The sequence below is a fragment of the Rhinolophus hipposideros genome (assembly GCF_964194185.1).
Source record: "Rhinolophus hipposideros genome assembly, chromosome: 16".
NCBI classification, from domain to species: domain Eukaryota; kingdom Metazoa; phylum Chordata; class Mammalia; order Chiroptera; family Rhinolophidae; genus Rhinolophus; species Rhinolophus hipposideros.
In genome coordinates this window covers 5,048,239-5,069,169 of record NC_138062.1, presented here as the reverse complement: position 1 = coordinate 5,069,169, position 20,931 = coordinate 5,048,239, and the positions used below count along the sequence as shown (strand labels likewise).

General features: G+C 37.9%; 1 protein-coding gene across 3 annotated transcripts in view; it reads right to left on the bottom strand.

Annotated features, from left to right (window-relative positions):
- Positions 1-232: 232 nt before the first annotated feature.
- The window catches only part of BLTP1 (bridge-like lipid transfer protein family member 1), a 162,809-nt gene continuing 142,110 nt past the window's right edge, over positions 233-20,931 (bottom strand). For 2 of the 3 annotated variants that reach the window (XM_081077429.1, XM_081077430.1), the window contains exons 73-86: positions 19,245-19,445; positions 18,539-18,718; positions 16,221-16,358; positions 15,274-15,531; positions 14,253-14,403; positions 13,695-13,852; positions 13,386-13,578; positions 12,951-13,168; positions 10,331-10,582; positions 9,443-9,646; positions 7,832-8,026; positions 7,243-7,377; positions 4,545-4,710; positions 233-976 (exon numbers count right to left, since the gene is read on the bottom strand). In XM_081077429.1, coding sequence (XP_080933555.1) covers positions 760-976; positions 4,545-4,710; positions 7,243-7,377; positions 7,832-8,026; positions 9,443-9,646; positions 10,331-10,582; positions 12,951-13,168; positions 13,386-13,578; positions 13,695-13,852; positions 14,253-14,403; positions 15,274-15,531; positions 16,221-16,358; positions 18,539-18,718; positions 19,245-19,445 — 2,666 coding nt within the window. In that variant the 3' untranslated portion in view covers positions 233-759. The remainder of the gene's footprint in view (positions 977-4,544; positions 4,711-7,242; positions 7,378-7,831; positions 8,027-9,442; positions 9,647-10,330; positions 10,583-12,950; positions 13,169-13,385; positions 13,579-13,694; positions 13,853-14,252; positions 14,404-15,273; positions 15,532-16,220; positions 16,359-18,538; positions 18,719-19,244; positions 19,446-20,931) is intronic. The other variant, XM_081077431.1, reaches the window with a different exon arrangement.

The window sequence follows — 20,931 nt, the reverse complement described above, 5'->3', positions numbered from 1 at the left end:
AGAGTATAATAGAAACAAACAGCTGTATTCACCACTAGCTTCAGAAATAAAACAATACCTAATATTTCTGAAGTCTCTGCTGTGCCTCTCCCTGATTGTATCCTCCTTCAGCTAATTTTCATTTATTTTTATAAGTATTATCTTCTATGAAAACATTTAATAACTAACACAGGGTGGGCGTCTGTTAATTATAACAATAAGCTACAAAAGGAAGAAAAGACTCAAAAACAACTACAGACTGAAACCAATTTTGTGATTTTATTACAACAGTTACAAATGATATTTTAGTAGTATTTAATCATATCACAATTACTCAAACTATATACAAATAGATATTTATACAAGTCTACATTTTAAAAAAAGAAAAAGCAATTAATTACCAAAAAAAAAAAATCACATTATCAACAAGATATTTTCTAAAAGTTATGGCCAATAACAGGAAATTCACAGTTATTCTGAAAATACTTTAAGATGCAGGCATCATATTGCACATAATACAATTATAAACCCTATTGAGTAGATGTATATGTTTTAACGTAGTTTTTCACAAAATTTACATTACCATGCAATACTTCACAGTATACAGAACAGTGGAACTGGAACAAACAGGTTAACTTACAAACATTTAATATAATGGCCACAAAATTTAGAATAATTTTAAAGTTATATTTAAAACAATTTTAATATACAAAAAAAACACTCCAGTGTAATAAAACTTAATGGACATAATCATAGTTTGTTCACAAATCAAGTTTCTTTTTAGTGTTCATCTTTGTCTTTTCCTTTCTTTTCCTTTTCATCCTGTAGTGCAGTACCAAGTTTTTTGATAAGAACGGACAGAACCTTGTCCAATGGGTCCATGACTCCTCTTTGAAGCCATTTCGGAATAGTAGTCCTGGCATGATGAAAGCCCAGTTTTTGTAGAATATAATCAACGCCTACTGGATCAATCTTTCTTCCAGTCCAAGAAATCAATCTAAAATAATTATAAATAATAATTAGGAGTACAGCGCCCTAACATGGTCCTGAAGGTAAGTTCAAGAGAATCACTAAGCCTCTATAATACGCTCAAGACAAAATATTTTCAGTAGGTGCATCTGAATAATCTGACCTATAGTTCCTGGATTCACTGTAATAGCATTCATAAAATGTGTGATTTTAAGTATCCTTGATAAGCCTACACACAGTAATGGAGTTTAGTGATTTCATCCTGATTCATTTATTTTAGACCACAAGTTACAAAGTCATCTTAAACATTTAAAGAACTTATGGTTCGGTCTAAAACATGTTAATTAACTTGATGGAGGAATCCTTTCACAATGTGTACATATATGAAATCATGACATTATACACTTAAAACAGCTTTCTACTTTGTTAACTGCACCTCGTAAAGCTGAAAAAAAATAAGAGTTCAACAAGTATGAGGCATAATGGTAATGAAAAAGGCTGCATTATCCTGCGTGTCTGCTGTGTGCTACACATGTTCGAAGGAAGAAGCATTTTCTTCCTGTTCTTGGTATTTCTTTCCATATAGAGGAACAGCCACTTGTGAAACACCCGTGCCCTTTCTCTGCCCCCTTACTGATGATTTATCTGACTGGCAAATTAATGCAGGAACTGAGTAGTGTAGTTGAGTACCCTCCTCCCTACCTTCTCATAGGAGCCATTCATTTTGGTGTTCCTTTATGCCACAGGTTTTTCAAGGACAGGCCCCCAAATAGGTGACCCAAGACCCTTCATGGCTGCCTGTGGCCAGGTAAGTACACAGGGCTTCTGACTGCCCGACTCCAGCCCACCAACCTCCACAGTGCTGCATCGAGAGCCTGCAGGTAAGTCCGATCCCGGCTCCGTGGCAGACAGCCATAGTTGCCAGACATCCAAACCACATTCTCGGTACCAGCTTTATCAGTATTAAAACTAACTTTTGGTTTCTAGCTGCCTCTCTCCCACTATTTCAATTGGGGAAAAGGGGGCAGGTATTAAGTACTGATCTGTTAAACTCTTAATAGTCATAAGCATTTTGCATTAATTAACTTATTTAACCATTGTAACAACCCTACAAGGTAGGTAATACCATTTTCTAAATTTGTCTTATGAGGCAACTGAGGCAGAGAGAGGCTATTAGGTCCTTTGGGCAATGTCACTCGGCTACAAAGCCACTGCTCTTAACCACGCTTCCATCACTACTATACTGTATTACTTAACTGGTCTCATGGTAGTTTGCTAAAAAAAGGAATATATTTATGGCAAATTTAACTATTTCTATACTTATTTTAAAAGATACAACAGGTCCTCTGTTTCATTATAATAATATTTTATTATAACAATGGAGGAACTTCATTCTTGTATCAATTAGGCTATGGTAAAATTGGTTTCATTATATGTTGTTTCCCTTAAAATCATAGAACCAACCTATCAACAACATCAAGTGATGTTTTACCTAGTCAATTTCATTATATTTATTTAGATTTACAAATATAAAGCAGATTTTCCTTTTTTCTGCCTCTCAGTTTTATTTATTTTATTAAATTTATCAGGGTGACATTGATTAATAAGATTATATAGGTTTCAAGTACACAATTCTCTAATACATCATCTGTACACTGCATTGTGTGTTCACCACCTGCAGTCACACAGCAGCCTAGCCGACTGTCCGCCGTGTCTTTCCTCGAGGAAAGAAAAGTCTGTGAGACTGTGCCTTTTTGGGACTTTGCTTATCTCTGTTTTACACCGTATGTCTCTCTGTCTGGTCCCCAAAAGATGGTTTGCAGCCAATGACGGGTAAGATTCCCCACAGGGGGAACAACTCAAGCCAGGCGGAACCGAGTGGGGACCCCCAAGGAGCTGCCTTGGAAGATCAAAAAGGAACTTTGCCTCCCCTTCCCCCTGCCTGGGAAAAGCCACTGCTGACTCTGGCTTTCCTCTCTCACCTGATTGAGAGAGAAGTCGTGAGGGTGATAAAGATCAGCTCTCTCCACTTATCTCAACAGAACTGTTACTACATGAGAGACTTGTCCCTGGGAGGGTACATATCGTAGTTAAGACATCATGGGACTTTATGCTTCGGCTGTTAACAGACAAAGGGTGATTGAAATAAACATTTGTCTGCTATGATGTATGAGTCTCACAGACGGTGTAAGAAACAATGTTACTTTCTTGTATTTGTATGAGTGTCAATGAAAGTCACCAGTCGGCCCGATTAGGGGCTCATCTCAGGTGACTGTGAGACCCCCCTGGCCTTCTGAGATTTAACTGCATTAAGTCTCTGTTTCTTTCTTTCTTAAAACTTAACCCAAAGCCGCCCCTTCTCATTCCCTCACTGTCCGTGTGGCGCTGGATGCAACAACCACCCAGTCAAGTCTCCTTCTGTCGTCATATATTTGACCCTTTTTACTCTTTCCTATGTACCCTTCAACCCCTTCCCTTTTAGTAACTACCATACTGTTGTGGGTACGAGGTTTTGCAAAACAGACTTTCTAAATAGTTTTCTGCATTAGGACCTCTGCAGTATTTTAATATTGTACCTATTGACACTGTTAATTTTCCTCATGTGTTTATTCTGTACTATGAATTAACACACAAGTGTTTTATCAGTTTTGTTACAACGAATTTCATTGAATACAAGTGACTAACACAAAGTCATTACTTTCTGCTTACACAGAAGTCCACTGTATAATTGTGGACTTATTTTGTTAGTGTGGGATTATTTTGGTATAAATATGTGTGAATAATAACCTCATCTGAATGAAATCTGTATCACTCTGCAGAATGTTGTGAAGTGTGATGGATGTTTTTTGATTCTGTTATTCCATGATTCAGATAGTTATAATTTGATTAACAAAGCAGAAGAGAGGAAAGGGAAACATAATAGGATGTTGTATTAATCACAAGTGAGGACATACAGAAGTACTGCTAGTTATAGCAGCATTATAAACATAATTAAAATTAGAAAACACTTTTGAAATTCTGATATGAAAACAAGTTGATTAGCTGGGATCATGATTGTGGACAAACTGGACTCAGTACAGCATTAAATTCCACATTTCAGAGTCATGAATGGATCCTATGCAGACAAAAAGACACTGACACTGTAAGTGCTGTTACACTGTCATGGCACATGTGAGAAATTGTACTGGCTCCTTAATAATGATGTCTGACTTCTACTACATCCCCCCAAACTAAGTTACAAAGCAGTTTATGGTAGCTAACTCAAGAACCTGAAAACAATGTGCTGGTGAGATGGTGAAAAAATAACAGCAACTAGGGAAGAAGAGTTATTCTCATATTTTAGTGATTATCTGACAGAATGTCATACAGTGGACAGCTAATCAGCACTGAGATATTCTGTGTTTGTGCTTCTCCTGTTGAGAACATTTACAAAAGCAGAAAGGAGCAGCAAAAATAGCAGTCAGACGTTTACAGGTTACAACTGACTAATTTCTAAAAATATTTTTTGGTGAAAAGTATTTAATCTGACACACAATTTAAAACCTTTTTCTCATAATAATCCCATAGGATATAGGTAAATATATACATCTTCTTACCGAAGAGTGGGCTCTAGATGCCACGTGTTACACATAAAATCTCTCCAGTCTACAGTGGTATAAGTGATGCCATCTTCTCTGTCTTTCTCAGAGGAATTGTCATCATGTATAATAATTGGACTTTTCTGTCCTGGTCGAGTGGATAAAATCCGAGGTGGAAAAATGGCTATAATGAAAACGATAAATTAATATTGCAAGTCTATATCTTATACATTTATTTTAAATCACTACACAAATCGAACAATTGGCTCTATTTATCATTTTATTTATGAACTGGTCAAAACTTCATTTAATTGCATTTATTACAAAACAATATTTTAAATAAGCCATAAATAAATGCCAATTATTGGTATTACTTGAAGACAATATCAAAGTTATTTTATTATCTTACAATTAGAAATAACATGTCATTGTTTATTTTTGAGTATAGTATATGTTTTATATATGTATTTGTGTGTCTAAAACTAACGGTAAAGAATGCTGAGATTTATCTGATAACAGGCATAGAGCACATTCTTGTTGGTTTCCTAAAGAATGGTTGTAGGTGGATGACATTTTATTTTAACAACTTTATTGATACAATTCACCCGTTTAATGTGTACAACTCAGTTATAGTACTGCAACCACCACCAATAATAAGCAAAAGCAGAGCAACTGAGCAGACACCTGTATTCTTATGTTGGGGACAACAGTTTCATTCCCAGTCAGTGATGTCCCACTGCTAACTCCCAAAGAAGTTATAACCAGAGTGAGGCGTGCACAATTTATCTCAATGTTCTAGAAATATTGTTGATTCTGGTCTAGTTTTATATGCTGTTACGAATATTCCCAGGCCTGTTTATGTTTATTTTGACCAAAAGTAATTGGTTTTAGTTTTTAATATGCTTATAGTTATTAAAACATTTTTTATAACTGAAATCCCCATATAGATAATAAAACTTTGTTACTGTAAGTATTATATATGTCCAATAATCAAGTCCCTGTTCCCTGTTTTCCCATTGAAATAATGTTTTACAACACTTTATATAAAGAAAACAATTTTTTTCCTTCGGAAATACAAGTTCATGGCAGGCCAAGACCAATACAAAAAATGACGATTTCACATAATACCTGAGAGAAAGAAATCTGGAAGACTTTCATAGCTAGGTAGATTAGAAAAGAACTCTGAACTTCATAGGTTTATCTAGAATGTTTTTCTCCACATTAAGTTTTAATATTAAGGCAGAGAGAAAAAAAGAGGATTGCCAGTGACTGGCATGATTGGTGCTATATGTGAAAATTGCGTCTACTTGTAGTATCTATAACATTTCCTATTATATAGTTTCATGATTTTACTTGGGGAGTTTTCATAGATTTCTCCCAGCCATCATTACTGATTTTACTCACTCTGAATTTTCGGCATATCTAGATTGAATAGTACCAGAACAGCAGTTCAATCTATGCTATGCAACCTTTGCACTCTTTCAACATGGTCTTTTGATTACCTGTCTTTCTGTTTTCTTCATTCAGACATTTATTATGAGGCTATTTTGAAATATCTGTAAGACAATTTTTATATTTCTTTCTTCATGAGAAGCAAATTATAGTGTAACCTGAACAAACGATAGGCATACCTCGGTTTATTGCGTTTCACAGATGTGGGTGTTTTTTTTTTTTTTTTTTTTTTTGCAAATTGAAGGCAAGACCCTCCACCAACAAAAAGGTTCTGACCGCTTTATTATGATGCTCTCCTTATTGTGTGGGGTCTGGACCCGAACCTGCAGTATCTCCCAGGTGCCTGTACATCTATTCCAAGCAGTTTTTAAAAATCACATCTGTTGTTTTACCATTACCACGTTTCCCCAAAAAGAAGACCTACCCGGACAATCAGCTCTAATGCGTCTTTTGGAGCAAAAATTAATATAAGACCCGGTATTATTTTTATAAGACCAGCTAGGTCTTCTTTTCGGGGAAACACGGTATGTATGCATGCGGTTGTACAGTAAATATTGAATCAATAAAGACCATGTACTTGGAGAGCATTCCATATCATTGCATTTCAAATTACTTTATTTTAAATAATTCCATGGTATGGACACATCGTAATATATTCAACCAATTCCATACGGATATTAGAGTCACCATGTTTCTTAATGGGCAAACATTTAAGTTTCCAGTGAGTAAACCAATGTTAGCTAGCTCATAAAGACAAACACCACTGAGGTCTAAATATTTATAAAAAGAAAATGTTCTCTGCATTCTAAACAGATTTATTTCATTTAATTTAATTTTCCCAATTATGTGTACAACTCCTGCTGCTTTATTATGTAGTTGTTCCTTCAGTCATTTCACTTTGACTGGCAACATTTCTTCAAAGAGGATTTCTTTTCTTTGCCTACTTTGTGAGAATCTCCTACAAGGCCGGATAATGTACATTGGTATATGGAAACATTTTGGAAAGCATCAAACATCATGCAGTGTGGAGTGTGGTAATAAAGAGTACTGTGTACCTAGCAGATACTCAGAAAGCCTGCGAAAGTCTTACTAATATATTATTTATAGGTATTTCATTAGAATTCATAGAGGAAGGGGACACATTGTACTCGTTTTGTCATAAGACCATAAAAATCCATATAAATGACAGACAACTGCCTTTCTTGAAGCTCAAAAAACAGAAACAGAAAAAACAAACCTCCCCAAACAAGAATATGCTACCTACCTTTTTCTTTTTCTTTAAGATAAGCCGACACTAAATCGTGGAGAAACATGATGAGCTCAGCGTCCATAGTCACACAGATGTGGTCAGTGAACTCTGTCACCACACTACATTCTACCTTTGGCTTCAGGCTGGGATCTGCAAGGGCAAAGTTCCTTCATAGCAGAGATTTCACGAATGAGTCCCTTTCTCACCCATTAATAAGGGCTTTACATGGGTTTGTGTAAAGGCATCCACTTAAATGCAACAACAGAGAAATGAGTAGTTTCTGTATTTACAGAGTGATGATTTACAGAATGATGACAGTCGACTGAGCACTTTTCAAGAATATGCAATTATTCCTCATAAAAATTCCACGAATGAGGTCCTATTATTAGCCTCCATTTTACTCAGGAGAAAGGTGCAAACGGATTAAATCATTTGCCAGAGATCATATGGCTGGCATGAAAATCAATCAATTTGACCCAGGAAATCAATTTTATCAGATTATATTAATATTACAAAAACAACCTGTGGGAAAACAGCAGTAGTTTGAAGTTCCTTTAGTATTTTCCTCGGAACTTTAGAAACTAAAGATGGTTTTCCCACATACCTTGTAATGAAGGTTCCTGTGGTTCTTGAACATGAATGGATTTAAAGTCGAGCTGCATCCTTGGTAATGCAAAGATAGTCTCTGTTTCATGATTGTAGCTGGAACCTCCTCGGAAGCCACTCAGCAAACTGGAATTCTTCACCATAGTGCTATTCTCGGTGTTATTAGCATCAACATTACGAAGTAGGTTTAGCTCTACATACATAATAATAAAGATAGTAAGAATCGAATTAAACCAGTAGGCATTGTAAGCCTATAGCTTTCATGACACCATGATACACAGAACTTCTATCATTTCAGAAGTTAGAAAATAAAGACATTTTTAAAAATAGTCATGTAGAAGCTGTGGTCTTGAGAATAGTTATATATCTCTCTATATGTAGATGAGGTACAGATATATTTATAAATATAGTGATGTTAATATGTATGTAGCGATTTGTACTTATATGTACATATATACACACATATATCACTATTCTCAAGACTGAAGCTTTATAACATGATTTCGGATAAATCCAATAATCCAATCCATTTTTTGTTTCTTGAACTTTAAAATGAATATTATTCTCAACTGAATTCAAGTCTGAATTTAAGAGTTTCATTAATCTCAAAGTTCTCCATACATTGAATACTTTACAGAATTTACGATTAAATGACCCTGACCTTGAAATCAGGTAGAAGTCTTGATATTCCCCAACATATGTGCTATGATTTCATTATGGTTGTCTTATAAAAATTAGCATTTTTCTAAGCACACAGGTAGCAGTTCAACATGCTAATAGTCCCTCCATAGTATCCCACCCAAGAAGGATCCTTTCCTCCCAAATCTCTACTTAGAAAGTAGAATAGTCAATACATGCATAATCTAATTTGCTTCTTTATCCTCTTTTGTTCTCAGAACATTTCTAACAGTCTCTAATCTCTGGGGTTGCCTAATCCATAGTAACTATTTTCCATAGGGCCCAAGTCATCTTTTCCATTTTGAAAAGTCATTTTTAAGTGAAACATTCAAGTCTTAACACGTCTCAATCTAGTCAGCTTTACAATACAAATGAAATGTATTGGTAGAAGCACTACTGTAAACTTGAATACAAAAACAACCCCAAAATAAAAATTTTCATAACCACAATAGTATAAGACTGATAAATCTAATCAAATGAAAACGCTCATCAGAACCGCTCTCTTTAAACTTCTGACTTCATAGGAATAAAATTATTTGATTTCATTTTAGTCCATCCATCCCGAACCTTAAGTTTGTGGTATTCTATTACTTAGTTTGTGTAATAACTCTCCAAATCTCCAATGTTTAGCATTAGTATGAAAATATTTTTCCAATTATCATAAAGTAAACTTAACTTCTAATTTATTTAAGCCAAGTTTATTTTGAATGTTTTCAGTTACAGCTAAAATAATTCTACTCTATGAGGTGTTGCATTACCAGCGTGGTGCAATCATATACAGTATTATTGCTACTTATGTCAGCAGGAGTAAAATGAAACTTTTTTAATTGAAGAAATGAAAACTCTCCCTCCACTTAAATTCCAAACATAGTCAAAAGAGCTCAAACTAGAAAAAACAAAACAAATTTCTCCAAAAAAACAAACTTTGAACCTTCATTCCTCGTGGCTGTAACATAATTGAACCATTCTTTCACACTTGCGACTCCGTGGGGTGGGTTTTCATGGCGGCGCCTCGTTATCTTGGTTATCGTGGCCATGGGACTTTCCAAAGCTCCACATGGTTTGGTAACCATGGTATTATGGCCCAGGTGAAAATCCAATGTTTGTACAATATATGTAGAATGATCACTAGCGCCTAGAGGGAAGAAAAAGTTTCTTAATGTAACGAACTATATTTAGATGTAACAGTTGTGGCCTTAGAGCAACAGATGTAGTAAGTCATACACAGATAAGGAGGGTTGTGAAATTGGAGTAAATCAATGAAGGGGGAAAAAAAAAACACACAAATAATTTTTTCTTCTTTTAGTTATAATGGGATTTATCCCCAGTAAGGGGAAGAGCATCAAATATTTTTTCAATCATCATTAAGAAACATCTGAGTAGGAATTAAAGCTAAAACGAACTGGGTTTATCCTTGTAAATAGAGGTAAAAGCACACCCTTGCCCATAAAAATTATGATCTTGACTGGCAAATAATTTCCTTATGCTACCACTTTGTCTTCTATTCATGTTTTCATAAGAAATATTTACAATAACTATTATTATTATGACTATGACCAGCCCCAGCAGCAGAAACTTCAATTGCTTAAGTAAGAAGCAGAGTAGATGGCAAGTTCAGAAATGAGTCCTTTAACACGTCCCAAACTTTATATAGATACAAAGTGAACTTGACCTGTTAGGTACATGACAACACATAGAGATAGACTTCAGAAATATTGTAAGAAAAAAAGACAAAGATGTGAGAAAGGAAAACTGCTTTGCCATATGTTATCATATCAGAAGACAGCAAAGAATAAAAGCTTAAAAGCTGTCAGTTTACCATCTTCCCAGATTTTCTGAGCTTCAGTCCAAAAGGCAATATTTGGTTCTTCTAAGTGAAAGAGGGCCCAGGATTTTGAACGGAAATTTGGACCATGAAAACAAGCTAGTGTCATATGATTTCCATGTAAGCTCATTGATCCTCCAAACTGCATTCCATCTTCTGGTAATGGGGTCTGAAACAAGGATATGTGGCATCCTGACACCACCTTCAACACTCCAGGCCAATGCCGATGGTGGGCTGCGTCAAGTACTGCAAGAAAACCAGAAACCACTCAGCCGGGAGGGCCTCAGGCACATCCTGAATGGGGGCTGGGGGGGGGGAACGGGAGGTGGCTGCATTGTATCGCCGAAGTGACTCAGTTAAGGGATGAAAACAACAATCCAACTGCTGCTTAACGTTGAGCAGAAGCTCATAAAGATACAGCCCGGAAAAGACGCTTCATAGGGATGGAATGAACTAAAGAAAGTAATAACTTGCTAATAACAATTATAACTTACACTGCTGCAATGATTCATGATTTGCTAAGTGCATGAAATTTTATATGGTCTCATAGTAACTGTAAACTAGGCACTTCATCTAGACCTTTTCAAGTGAAGCAGAAGAGGGGTTAGACAAACCAGTGACTAGAAGACCTAGAAATCAAATGCAGATCCCCTGAAAGTACTCTTTTTTTACTCTTTTAAACCCTTGCTACTCAAAAGTGAGGTCTGAGGACCATCAGCATCACCCCAAAACTTGTTAGAAATGCAGGCTCTTACGTCCATGCCGAGCCTAACTGGAGCAGAATCTCCAGGTGTTTCAGACACACACTGAAGTTTGGGAAGCACTAATGAGTATTTCCCACTTATTCCAGGACTGCCCTTTTTGGCCGCTTTCCACAGCTCTCATTCTAGATCCAACCAGGGATCATGTGTTGCATTTAGTTGGCATGTAGCTTTAGAGTCCTTTAACCTGAAACAGTTCCCTGAAGATTATGTGTTTGTTTTCCATGACAAGGGCTTTTTAAAAGAATCCGGGCCAGGTGTCTTGGGAAACTTTCCTCTATTTGTATATGCCTGATACCATTTCTAGTTTAAAAAACAAAAACAAAACAAAACAAAAAACAAAAACAGGCTAAAGGAACAAGATAAGTGAAACCACAAGGAAGCAAATGGAAAATACCTCAAAAGCACGGTAGGACATTCTGCAGGACAACTGGCCAGGTCCCTTCACCAAGTCAGGTCATTAAAAAGAGGACCATGCTGAATTAAGAAGAGAGTGAAGGAAGACAACCAGATGTTTTAATCTGTGATCTTGAATTGGATATACTCGTTTGGACAAACGAGTTGTAAGGATAATTTTAGGTCAATTATGGAATGTGGTCAGAGGCTAGAGGAGATAAATTGGCAAAATGGAAAGTTGGAGATTGAGTGGAAAAGGTTACAGAACAGTATGAACGCTATTTTGGTAAAAAGTACACACATGTATGTAGGTGCACAGAAAAGTATCTGAAAGTTTATGCTCTTAAGTGTTCAGAGGTGATTTGTGGGTGGAATGGGATGTTTTGATTTTTTGTGTGTATGTATTTTCTAGTTTTTTCTCAATGCACATGTACTGGTTCTGTGAGAATGTTATTAACCATTGTCCTGATTTTGACAACTTTGCACCACTTTTACCTCTATCACTAGTTAAAGCCACCACTGGTGGCCTGGCCTCCTGCCTGGCCTCCTTCCTATGGTAAGGTAACTATGGTAACAGTGGTAACGGTAATTGCAGTACATGGTCTCCTTACTTCCATTCTCAACCACCTCATGTACTCTGTGCTCCACATAGCAGCCAGAGTGGTATTTTAAGAAAAGGTAAATCAAATAATATCAAATCTGTTCAGAAGTCTCCAATAGCCACCTACCATATTGAAAATCTTAACTGTGGCCCATCTCCCTGAGTTCATGTCCAGCATTCTCCTGCTTGCTCCCTCTGGCCCTGCAGTGACCACCTTCATGATCCTCTAACCAAGTTTCTTCCTGTTGGAGGAGCTTTGCGCCCTTCTGGTACCTCCCATGCCCATGGGAGGTCTCTCACTTCAGAAACGGCTTCTGAAACCATTATCCCCGCACACTGCCACGCCCCACTGCCTCCCCTGCTTTCTTCTTTTTCTCAGCACTTCTCTCCCCCTACAGGTATCTGGCATTTACATTACTTCATAAGGACGGGAACTTCGTCCACCATCGGGGCCTGACCTGGAACAGTGCTCAACATGGTCATGCTCACCACACATTTGCTGATTGAGCTGCTGCGTGAACAGAATTATCTGCCTAACGTGACACGTTAACCAAACCGAACCACAACTCATGCTCTCCAGCAGAATGTGGTGTGGTCACACTTGGTGTGCAGGGGCAGGAGTGCGTGTGGTTGCAGATGAGGGTGGCGGGGGAGGTGACACTGAACGATGACCTCTCCAGTGTGGCCTCTGCTTCCACTGTTGGGTGGGAAATCAGGTTTTCTGCTGAGTGACCAGGATGAGAGTGAGTGAATCACTTTGTAAAGCGTGGAATACAGACATTGTTACTTTAAATGAAGACTGTAACATATTTAGTGAAAGACAGGGCACATAGAGAGGCATAGCTCTAATTCTTACGTTGTTCTTGTGAACTTTTCTCTAGATTATTCGTCATTGTCTTAGGTGGGAGATAAGGAACTGGTCCCCAGGTCGACAGAGCTCGTTTGCTGGTGTCAAACTGTTGTGTGAAAAATTCCTGGAGCTTCATTCCTATTTTTATCAGGTCTGGTGTGGTTGACCGTGATATCATTACTTGGAAAATATCCCACTTCAAATCTCCATGGACAAAAATTTCACTAGAACATAAAACAGAGACCTTACATCGTACGGAAGGAAAACAGTCTAAAGGTACAAGAATAATTCTCTTCCCCACCCAGCTCTTTCGGTCACATTAACTGCATAATATAAAATCATTTCGCAAGAAAAATGAATTGGTTGTGCTTTCTCACTGGATGACAGAATATGTTAAGAGCAGTCATGTACAGTGTCCAAAACGTGTTTCTGACTAGATACCTTTTATCGCTTATGCTCGACTCCAGTGTGTTGTAGAGATTGACTTTCCACTCGTCCTGAAGCTTGAGGTCAGCATTACTGAAGATGCCCATGAGGATACTTGAGCCCATGTAATCCACACGGGCTTCTGTCGAACCCATAGTAATCTGGATTTTGTGGCTGGGCTGCTGATTGGGATGTTCAGAAATATGAGCTGGAAGAGAAATAATAATACCTTGTCACAGAAATGCCCAATCGGAAAAACTCATCAAAGCCAATTTTTAAACGTTTTTTTTCAATCTATGTTTCAGCTGTAAAATTTCAACATACCAACCATCTCCAGCGCATTGACATCTATGGTCCCTCCGACGACCCCTCCTTTAGAATCTAACTGTGATCTTCCCAGCCCAACAGACATGCTGATCTCGCGATCTCGGTTACTGCCTACCGACAGCCGGCCCTGGCTCTTCAGCCCACTGGTTGTCCAGCTGAAAGAGAGAAAGAGGTTATGAACTAGACCTATGGCTTCCAGGGTCACGAATTTAAACAAGAGTTAGATGATATCACAGTAAAGTACATCTCTTATAAAAACTGTGGTAAATGTTTGAATATTAACATTGATGAGGCTTTTTTCTTAACTAGAAAATTATGCTATTTTCCTTAAAATTTTGTCTCTTTTTAGAACACATATTTCATGTTATTCTATATTATAGTATCTTTAGATTAAGTCATTTTTCAGGATAAAGAAATTTTATGTCTTTAATCTACTGTTTTTACTGTCTCAAACATTCCAGCATTAAAAACAAGGGTTTTGACTTGCTTTTCGACAATATGGGAAAAATTAAAACTAATGATTCATTATATTTTCTTTGTATCTGAATAACTTACGTCGTATTTCCCATTACATTACTCATATTCATTTGAACATTTAATTGCTTCAGGTTGATAGCAAACACGACAAGTGTTTCCCATGGGGTCCCTTGTTGACTTGCTGCTTTGTTTGATTTGTTAAAAGGAGTTGATGTCTTTGAAAGTGAATCTAAAAACAGAAAAATCAAATGCACATTTATTCAAATAGATGTTCAGGGATTACAAAGCAAAAGCTACTCATCACTATAATCCAAAAACATAAAAATACGATAGTCTTGTATTAAGGCCTAACATTAAATAGCTGTCATATTGCCCGTAAAGCAGTTACCATTTACTGAATGTTTAGAAAGACCTTGAAAGCAATGTGTGACCTCCATTGTATATGCAGGGATTCTGGGGTGTCGGGGGTACAGCAGCACAGATCAATCCCCACTTGGGGTTTTCTTAATGAAGGAGGGCATCCTAGTTGCTGCTGCCAAATGGAGGATGTGAGGTAGGGACTGTTCTGACAGCAGAGGCCGCTGCGTGCCTGTCTTCTGTGTCTTACGGACTCAGGTACGTCTTGAACCCTGCATTTGTTCATCATACTCTAATCTTACCTTGTGACCTGAACTAGAGCACTCATGTTTATGTATTCAAACACAAGTTGAGTGCTGAGCACATCAAACAGTTCAAAAAACACTGGGTGAATAAAAGAATGACTGAATGAATTCAAAGACGAACTTTCAATACCAAACATCTTTTACAACACTGTAGGTTTGTTTTACTTCTAAAACTGACTGTACTGCATTGATCACCCTAACAACACCTCTCTTCCTATCTCTTTTCAAACTACTAGACATCAAGCTGTTTCTTCTGTTGGCAAATACTTAGAGGGTTTTGTTTGGTTTGGGGTATTACCCCGGCCCATCCACCATCTTCCATAAAAACCTGCAAGAGTGTATCTCCCTGCAGTTGGGACAGAAGTCTGGGAGTCACAAATTATAATTTTTATCTTGGGGGCATGGGAGGGCAACTGAAACAAAGAGAGCAGTGTTACCTCTTTGGGGAACTGAAGAATCAGACACGCTCCTGGATCTTATGGAAGCTGGGGATTTCAGGCTCTGCGCTGCTGTGCCTGGTGACATGGTGCTGTTTGTCACATGCTCATTGAACACATTGGGTGACTGAGGCATGTGGGTGAAGGAGGCCGACTGACTGGGCTGCTCCCAGGTCCTGCAGTAAGCTTTTCTTGATGATTCGGGGGAAAGATGTTGGCTTACCCCTTCAATGGAATCAGGGGTCCCTGGGCCAGATGCTAATAGAAAAGTGGCAACAAAAACAGAATTAAGGGGGTAAAACCACCATGTTATAAAATAGTAAGTTTCACCACTCTGCCATTTCTGATCACTTTATATAGTCCTTCTAATTCTCTTTTTGACAACTGTACAGAAGTTTACAGTTTGCAGAGTACATTCCAGCATGTTATTTAATTCTCACAGAAATCCTAAGACAGGGCTGGAGAGGTACTCTGTTCCCATTTACATATGAGGGAACAAACCTAGATCAGATTTCTAATATTTCTATTGTATCATGCTAACTCTACATTTTACTCGTACAATATAATCCTACAACGATATTAAAGTCCAAGAGAAAAAATGCAGGCAATATGATAGCATGTCCCCACCATTTTCTGTTTTCCATGTTTCACTAACAGTGATTAACTCAGACGGTATTTCTGCGTTTCCAGATTTTACAAAGATTACGTAGTAATCGTTATAGAATAAGTCAGCTGAATGTCATCTCTGAGAGGGCAAGCTTTTTGTGACCCACAAAATGTGCTTAGCACATTAGAGAGGTGCAGACATTTGTTGAACGAGGGAATGAACTGCATGGTACAACCTACCAAGTAAGACGAAGTTTGTGTTACTAACTGTGGGTCTTGGTACCATTGTAACCAAAGTGAAAAACAACCAAGTATAAACTGCACTCGTGTAACAGGCTTACTTGGCAAATTTATAGTTTGGTCTCCCAGGAACAGGCGTCTGGCAATACTTCTCCTATACCAGGCTCTCGGAAATGCCAGAATTTCACTGAGTCGGCGCATATCATATTTAAAGGAAGCAGACCCTATGTCACAAACAGCTGATACATAAATAAATAAAATTTGTTAGAACAAATTTCTAAAACCTTCATTATTTTTACACAGTAGGTATAATATGAAATGGTACTACAGAACTGAATTATAATGTTACAATTCATGAAATATCAAAATAAACTGCATGGTATGATTAATGAGTGATAATATGTTCCTTTCACCAATGAGAAAAATAGCACATTCTAACACTATTAGTTCCATTCCTTTTTTGAGATGACAGCAAGTTGGAATTCTACTATCACTTTACAAGGAAATTCTCAGAGAGGTTCTAAAGATCAGTCTCATAGAAAGTTTCAACTTAAACAAAGGGCTATCCTCAAATACGACAAATGAATCGTTGGGACGAGCTGGGCTACAAACTTCCTCAAAAGTCGCTGCAAACTAAAAGAGCTGTGTGGCAAGAATGACTCCTTTCCCCTTAGACAAAGAGCAGTGACTTGGCAGTGTGAATGCGTCCGGTGGCCGTGTCCCGGGTGCTGTCTGAGCAGTCTGCTGCTTGGTGTGTGTCCTCATCTATTCCTCCACGCGGCTTCTGTAGGGTTTACACACCACCGTCTCCCACATCAAAGGTCTCTTTCAGCCTGAGCCCATCAGCCAATTGTTTACCTGATCCTTCCACCTGAATACCCTAGAGGCACTGCGTCTACTGCACTACTGCTCCTCACACAATTTGTCCTCAAGCTTGTGGATTCTCTCTTATTTCTCTTGAAACCATTCCATCTTCTGTTTTACTGTCACAATTCAGGCCTTCATCCCCTTGGTCTATTTCAACAGCCTCAAGCACCTTTCCTGTCCCATTTTTCATACTACTATCAACTCTTCCTAAAACACCATTCTGAACCATCATCCCCTTTTTACAAAAGTACATAATCAGATGTTAATTACATAATCCATATACAATTTTGCCTTATTTTTTGTGCTCAGAACACTTAGCATGAGATCTATCCTCTTAACAGATTTTTAAGTGTATAATTCAATATTGTTATCTTTGGGGGTGATGTTGTCATCCCATTTCTTAAAACCTCTAATGACTTCTCACAGCCCACAGGACCAGAATCCTATCTGTCGCCTGGCATCTGAATCCCCCCGCCCCCAATCTGGCCCTGGTCTGCTTTACCAGCTCTACATCTAGCTGACTCCTCTCCCCCTCCGGCCCCACCTACTTTGTACAACCAATCAAATGCTCTCGCATACGCAGGCTTCAGCCTCAGTGAACCAAAGTATAATTCAAAGGTATACTTTTCGATGCTTCTGTGCCATTAAATACCATGTTGCCATAGCCAAGAATATTCCCATATAATTTTGAAGATCTGGCCCAAATATTTCCTTTGTGAAGCCATCTCTCATCTCTCATATTAAACAAAATTTATTGTTTCCTTCTCTTTACATGAACCTGTATTATAGCATTTATCACACTGGACTGTCATTTATCTGTGTACTCCTCAGACACTGCCTTATGCATGCCTGCACCTCAATCACCCAGCAGAGTGCCTGCCACAAGCTCACCGTAAAATACAGGCTGTTTGTTGAATGAATACTGGGTTGAGTGTACTTACTGTGTTTGTTTGACAATTTTAAAAGCTCACTCTCATAGTACTTTAAATTCTTTCAAATGTTCCACATGCATTTAATTTTAAATACTCCAAAAGTTCTTTGCCCATAGTTATATAGCTGGTTACAAAGCTAGCAATATACAGGCATACAAATCAGGACTTTGACACTCAGCAAATTATTTTTAACTCATCCTTCTTCAGTGTTTTAAGAATTTTACACTTAGAAAATCAAATAAAGTCAGAAATTGTACCAGTTCATGGTAGAGAAGTGAAGAAGCAGTTCTCAGTGATTTAATTAGGCATGTTTTAGCCCTCAGGTGACATTTCTGTTTATTTATCTAATACTGATTACGTGGACTGAGAGAGTACATGAGGCTGGGCTGTTACTGTTCTCTTTTATATTAATTCATTACTAAAAGCTCAATATTACATTTAATATTTAAACACATAAATAATATTTATAATTAAATTTACTAATGTTTATTCATAAATTTAATATTAAATAAATTTATTTAATAAGTAAATCATAAATTTAATATTTAAACACTTAAAAAGGAGGCCTTTTTTAATTCTGGAAAACAATATTTTAATTAAAACACTATAAAATTGAATACCAGATATATTTATCAGCGTGGTGTCCATTTTGCTTGGAGACTTGTTTACAGACTGAGTTTCAAAAAATGAGGCACCTCCTGAACGCCTTATCCGAGACAAACTCACTTTTACAAACTCAAGGTTTATACTCAGTGAGTCTTTTCGACCAGTGACTGAAGTGGGTTCTTCATCCACATTCCCTTTAAAAAGAACATACACACACATACATGTATCCATATACATGCATACGCACACGAAATACTGAAAACACTGGAACATGCCATCAATTTAAATCACCTAAGTGAGGGAAATAGCAGAATGATCTAATGAGCATTTTTAGTGGTAAAATCTGCACTTTAAAATGTCAGTGAAATTTAAGGTGTCTAATAGCGATAATAACAATAAAAGTCTCATTTTAAATTAACAAGCATCAGCACACACTTGAAAATCTTACTATTTGTAGGCTATCATTTCTTATACAAATAGACGTCAGATCCAAAGATATTACTGTGCTGTGTTTATCAATTATAAAATATTCTGAGTTTTAAAATTTTTGTATAATTCATTTACTTGGCTTATGTTTTTCATATTTCTACTTATTTGTAGAGACAGAACAGAGGGGGAAAATTTTAGTTTCTGATCTTGTTTCTTCATATCCATTACTAAAGGTATCATGATTTCTGAAAAGACAGTAGGTTTGAAGAAGACGCAAACAGCTGAGCATACCTAGTCCTCCTGATGCAGGCGTGAGGCCAGAGACGGCGGTTTTTTGCTTGCCTGCTCCGTAAGGATGAAATACATAAAGGGAGAAGTCGGACATGCATGCAGTGAAGCTCAGACCGGACGAGCTGCTGCTGGGAGTGGTGAGATCGGACTGACTGCTGCTGTGCCGACTCCTGCCTAGGGGACTGCCCAGTCCTGACGAGCCTACAGGGAACACAGGAGACCCCAAATATTTGTAAGCCACAGAAAACAAAAGAAGCCTATCACTAATGTCGTCTCGAGTACCACACATGACTTGAAAATAAAATAGAAATTCTCAAACATTAAGTCATCAATAGATTTAAATCCTTGAAAGCACAATGAGGGCTTAGATGTACTTTCCAGTTAATTTACTCCGTAAACCAGGGTCGAATACCCTGTTCATCTCTGAAACAATTATATATATGTGTGAGTGGTCAACTCCATGGCTTCCTGTTTCTTCTCTCTGCACTACGGGAAGCCTGCTGTGGATTAGGTACAACATAATTGGGGTTTAAGCAAAGGGGGACACCAAATTAAAGAAACCAAAATCATACAGTTGGAGTCCACATTTCAGTAGGAAACAGTGGAAACAGCAAAGCACACACAGGCTGAAAGTGAAAGCTCTCTTTGTCTTACAGAACCAAGTGTCCTCAGTGGCAACATTACCATGGGCGGACAGACTAATTCCAAATATGCTTTAAACTTCAAAACATGAGGACATGTGAATAGAGCATTATATGATTTTGGTGATGACTCCAAAATATATGTGTCCAGCTCGGACCTCCTTTGCACATATGTATGTGTTGCAGCCAGTTACCTGACATCCTATGAGAATGGGTCACAGGCATTCAGCGCTTATCATGTCTGAAACTGAACTCTTCTTGATCTTTTCCCACAATCTCCTTTTCTTCAATGTTTCCCATCTCCACTAAGTGACATTTCCATGCAAACAGCTCAACCTGAACCCTGGGGGTTATCTGTCATCCTTCCCACTTTTAACTCCCTTTCGTACAATTTATCACCATATCATTTCTATGTCTATCAATTTCTGTGTCCAACATGTATGTATCAAGCCAGTCTATTTCCCTCCGTCTCACTACTGCTATTCTAGCCTAAGGAATGATCAGTGTGGACAGCTGACCCGGCCCACCGCTCTCCTCCTGGAGAGCGCTGTCACACTGCAAGGGGACTAGTGATCGAAAAGTGGGACCCAGAATCACACCCGCATCCCTGCTCAATCACTAGTGGCCCCCTCGCACGATCGTTCTCTGCCAGTCCACCCCTTGTTCACCATGGTCCACTTGGACTACTCCTATTCTATTCTTCCAAGTTACCAAACTCTTTCCTGCTTCATGCATTTTTTTATCTCTACCTGGAGTGTTCCTTCTCCTAACTCTGCCGAGCTAACTCATACCCACCTACTTCGCATTTCCACTCATAATGTGCTTGTTTGCTTATTATCTGTTTCTCCAAATTCAGTTTTAAGTTCTACACTACAGGGACAGTGCGTGGTAGCTGAGTTCATTACTTTATGTTCAAACCCCAGCACTGACTCAGACGGACCCCAGAACGTTCCACAAAGATCCTTCGAAAAAATGGTTACTGTCATAACCTATACTTTTTATACATTTATTCTCATCATCATTCCTTCTTGCAAGTTTTATGATAA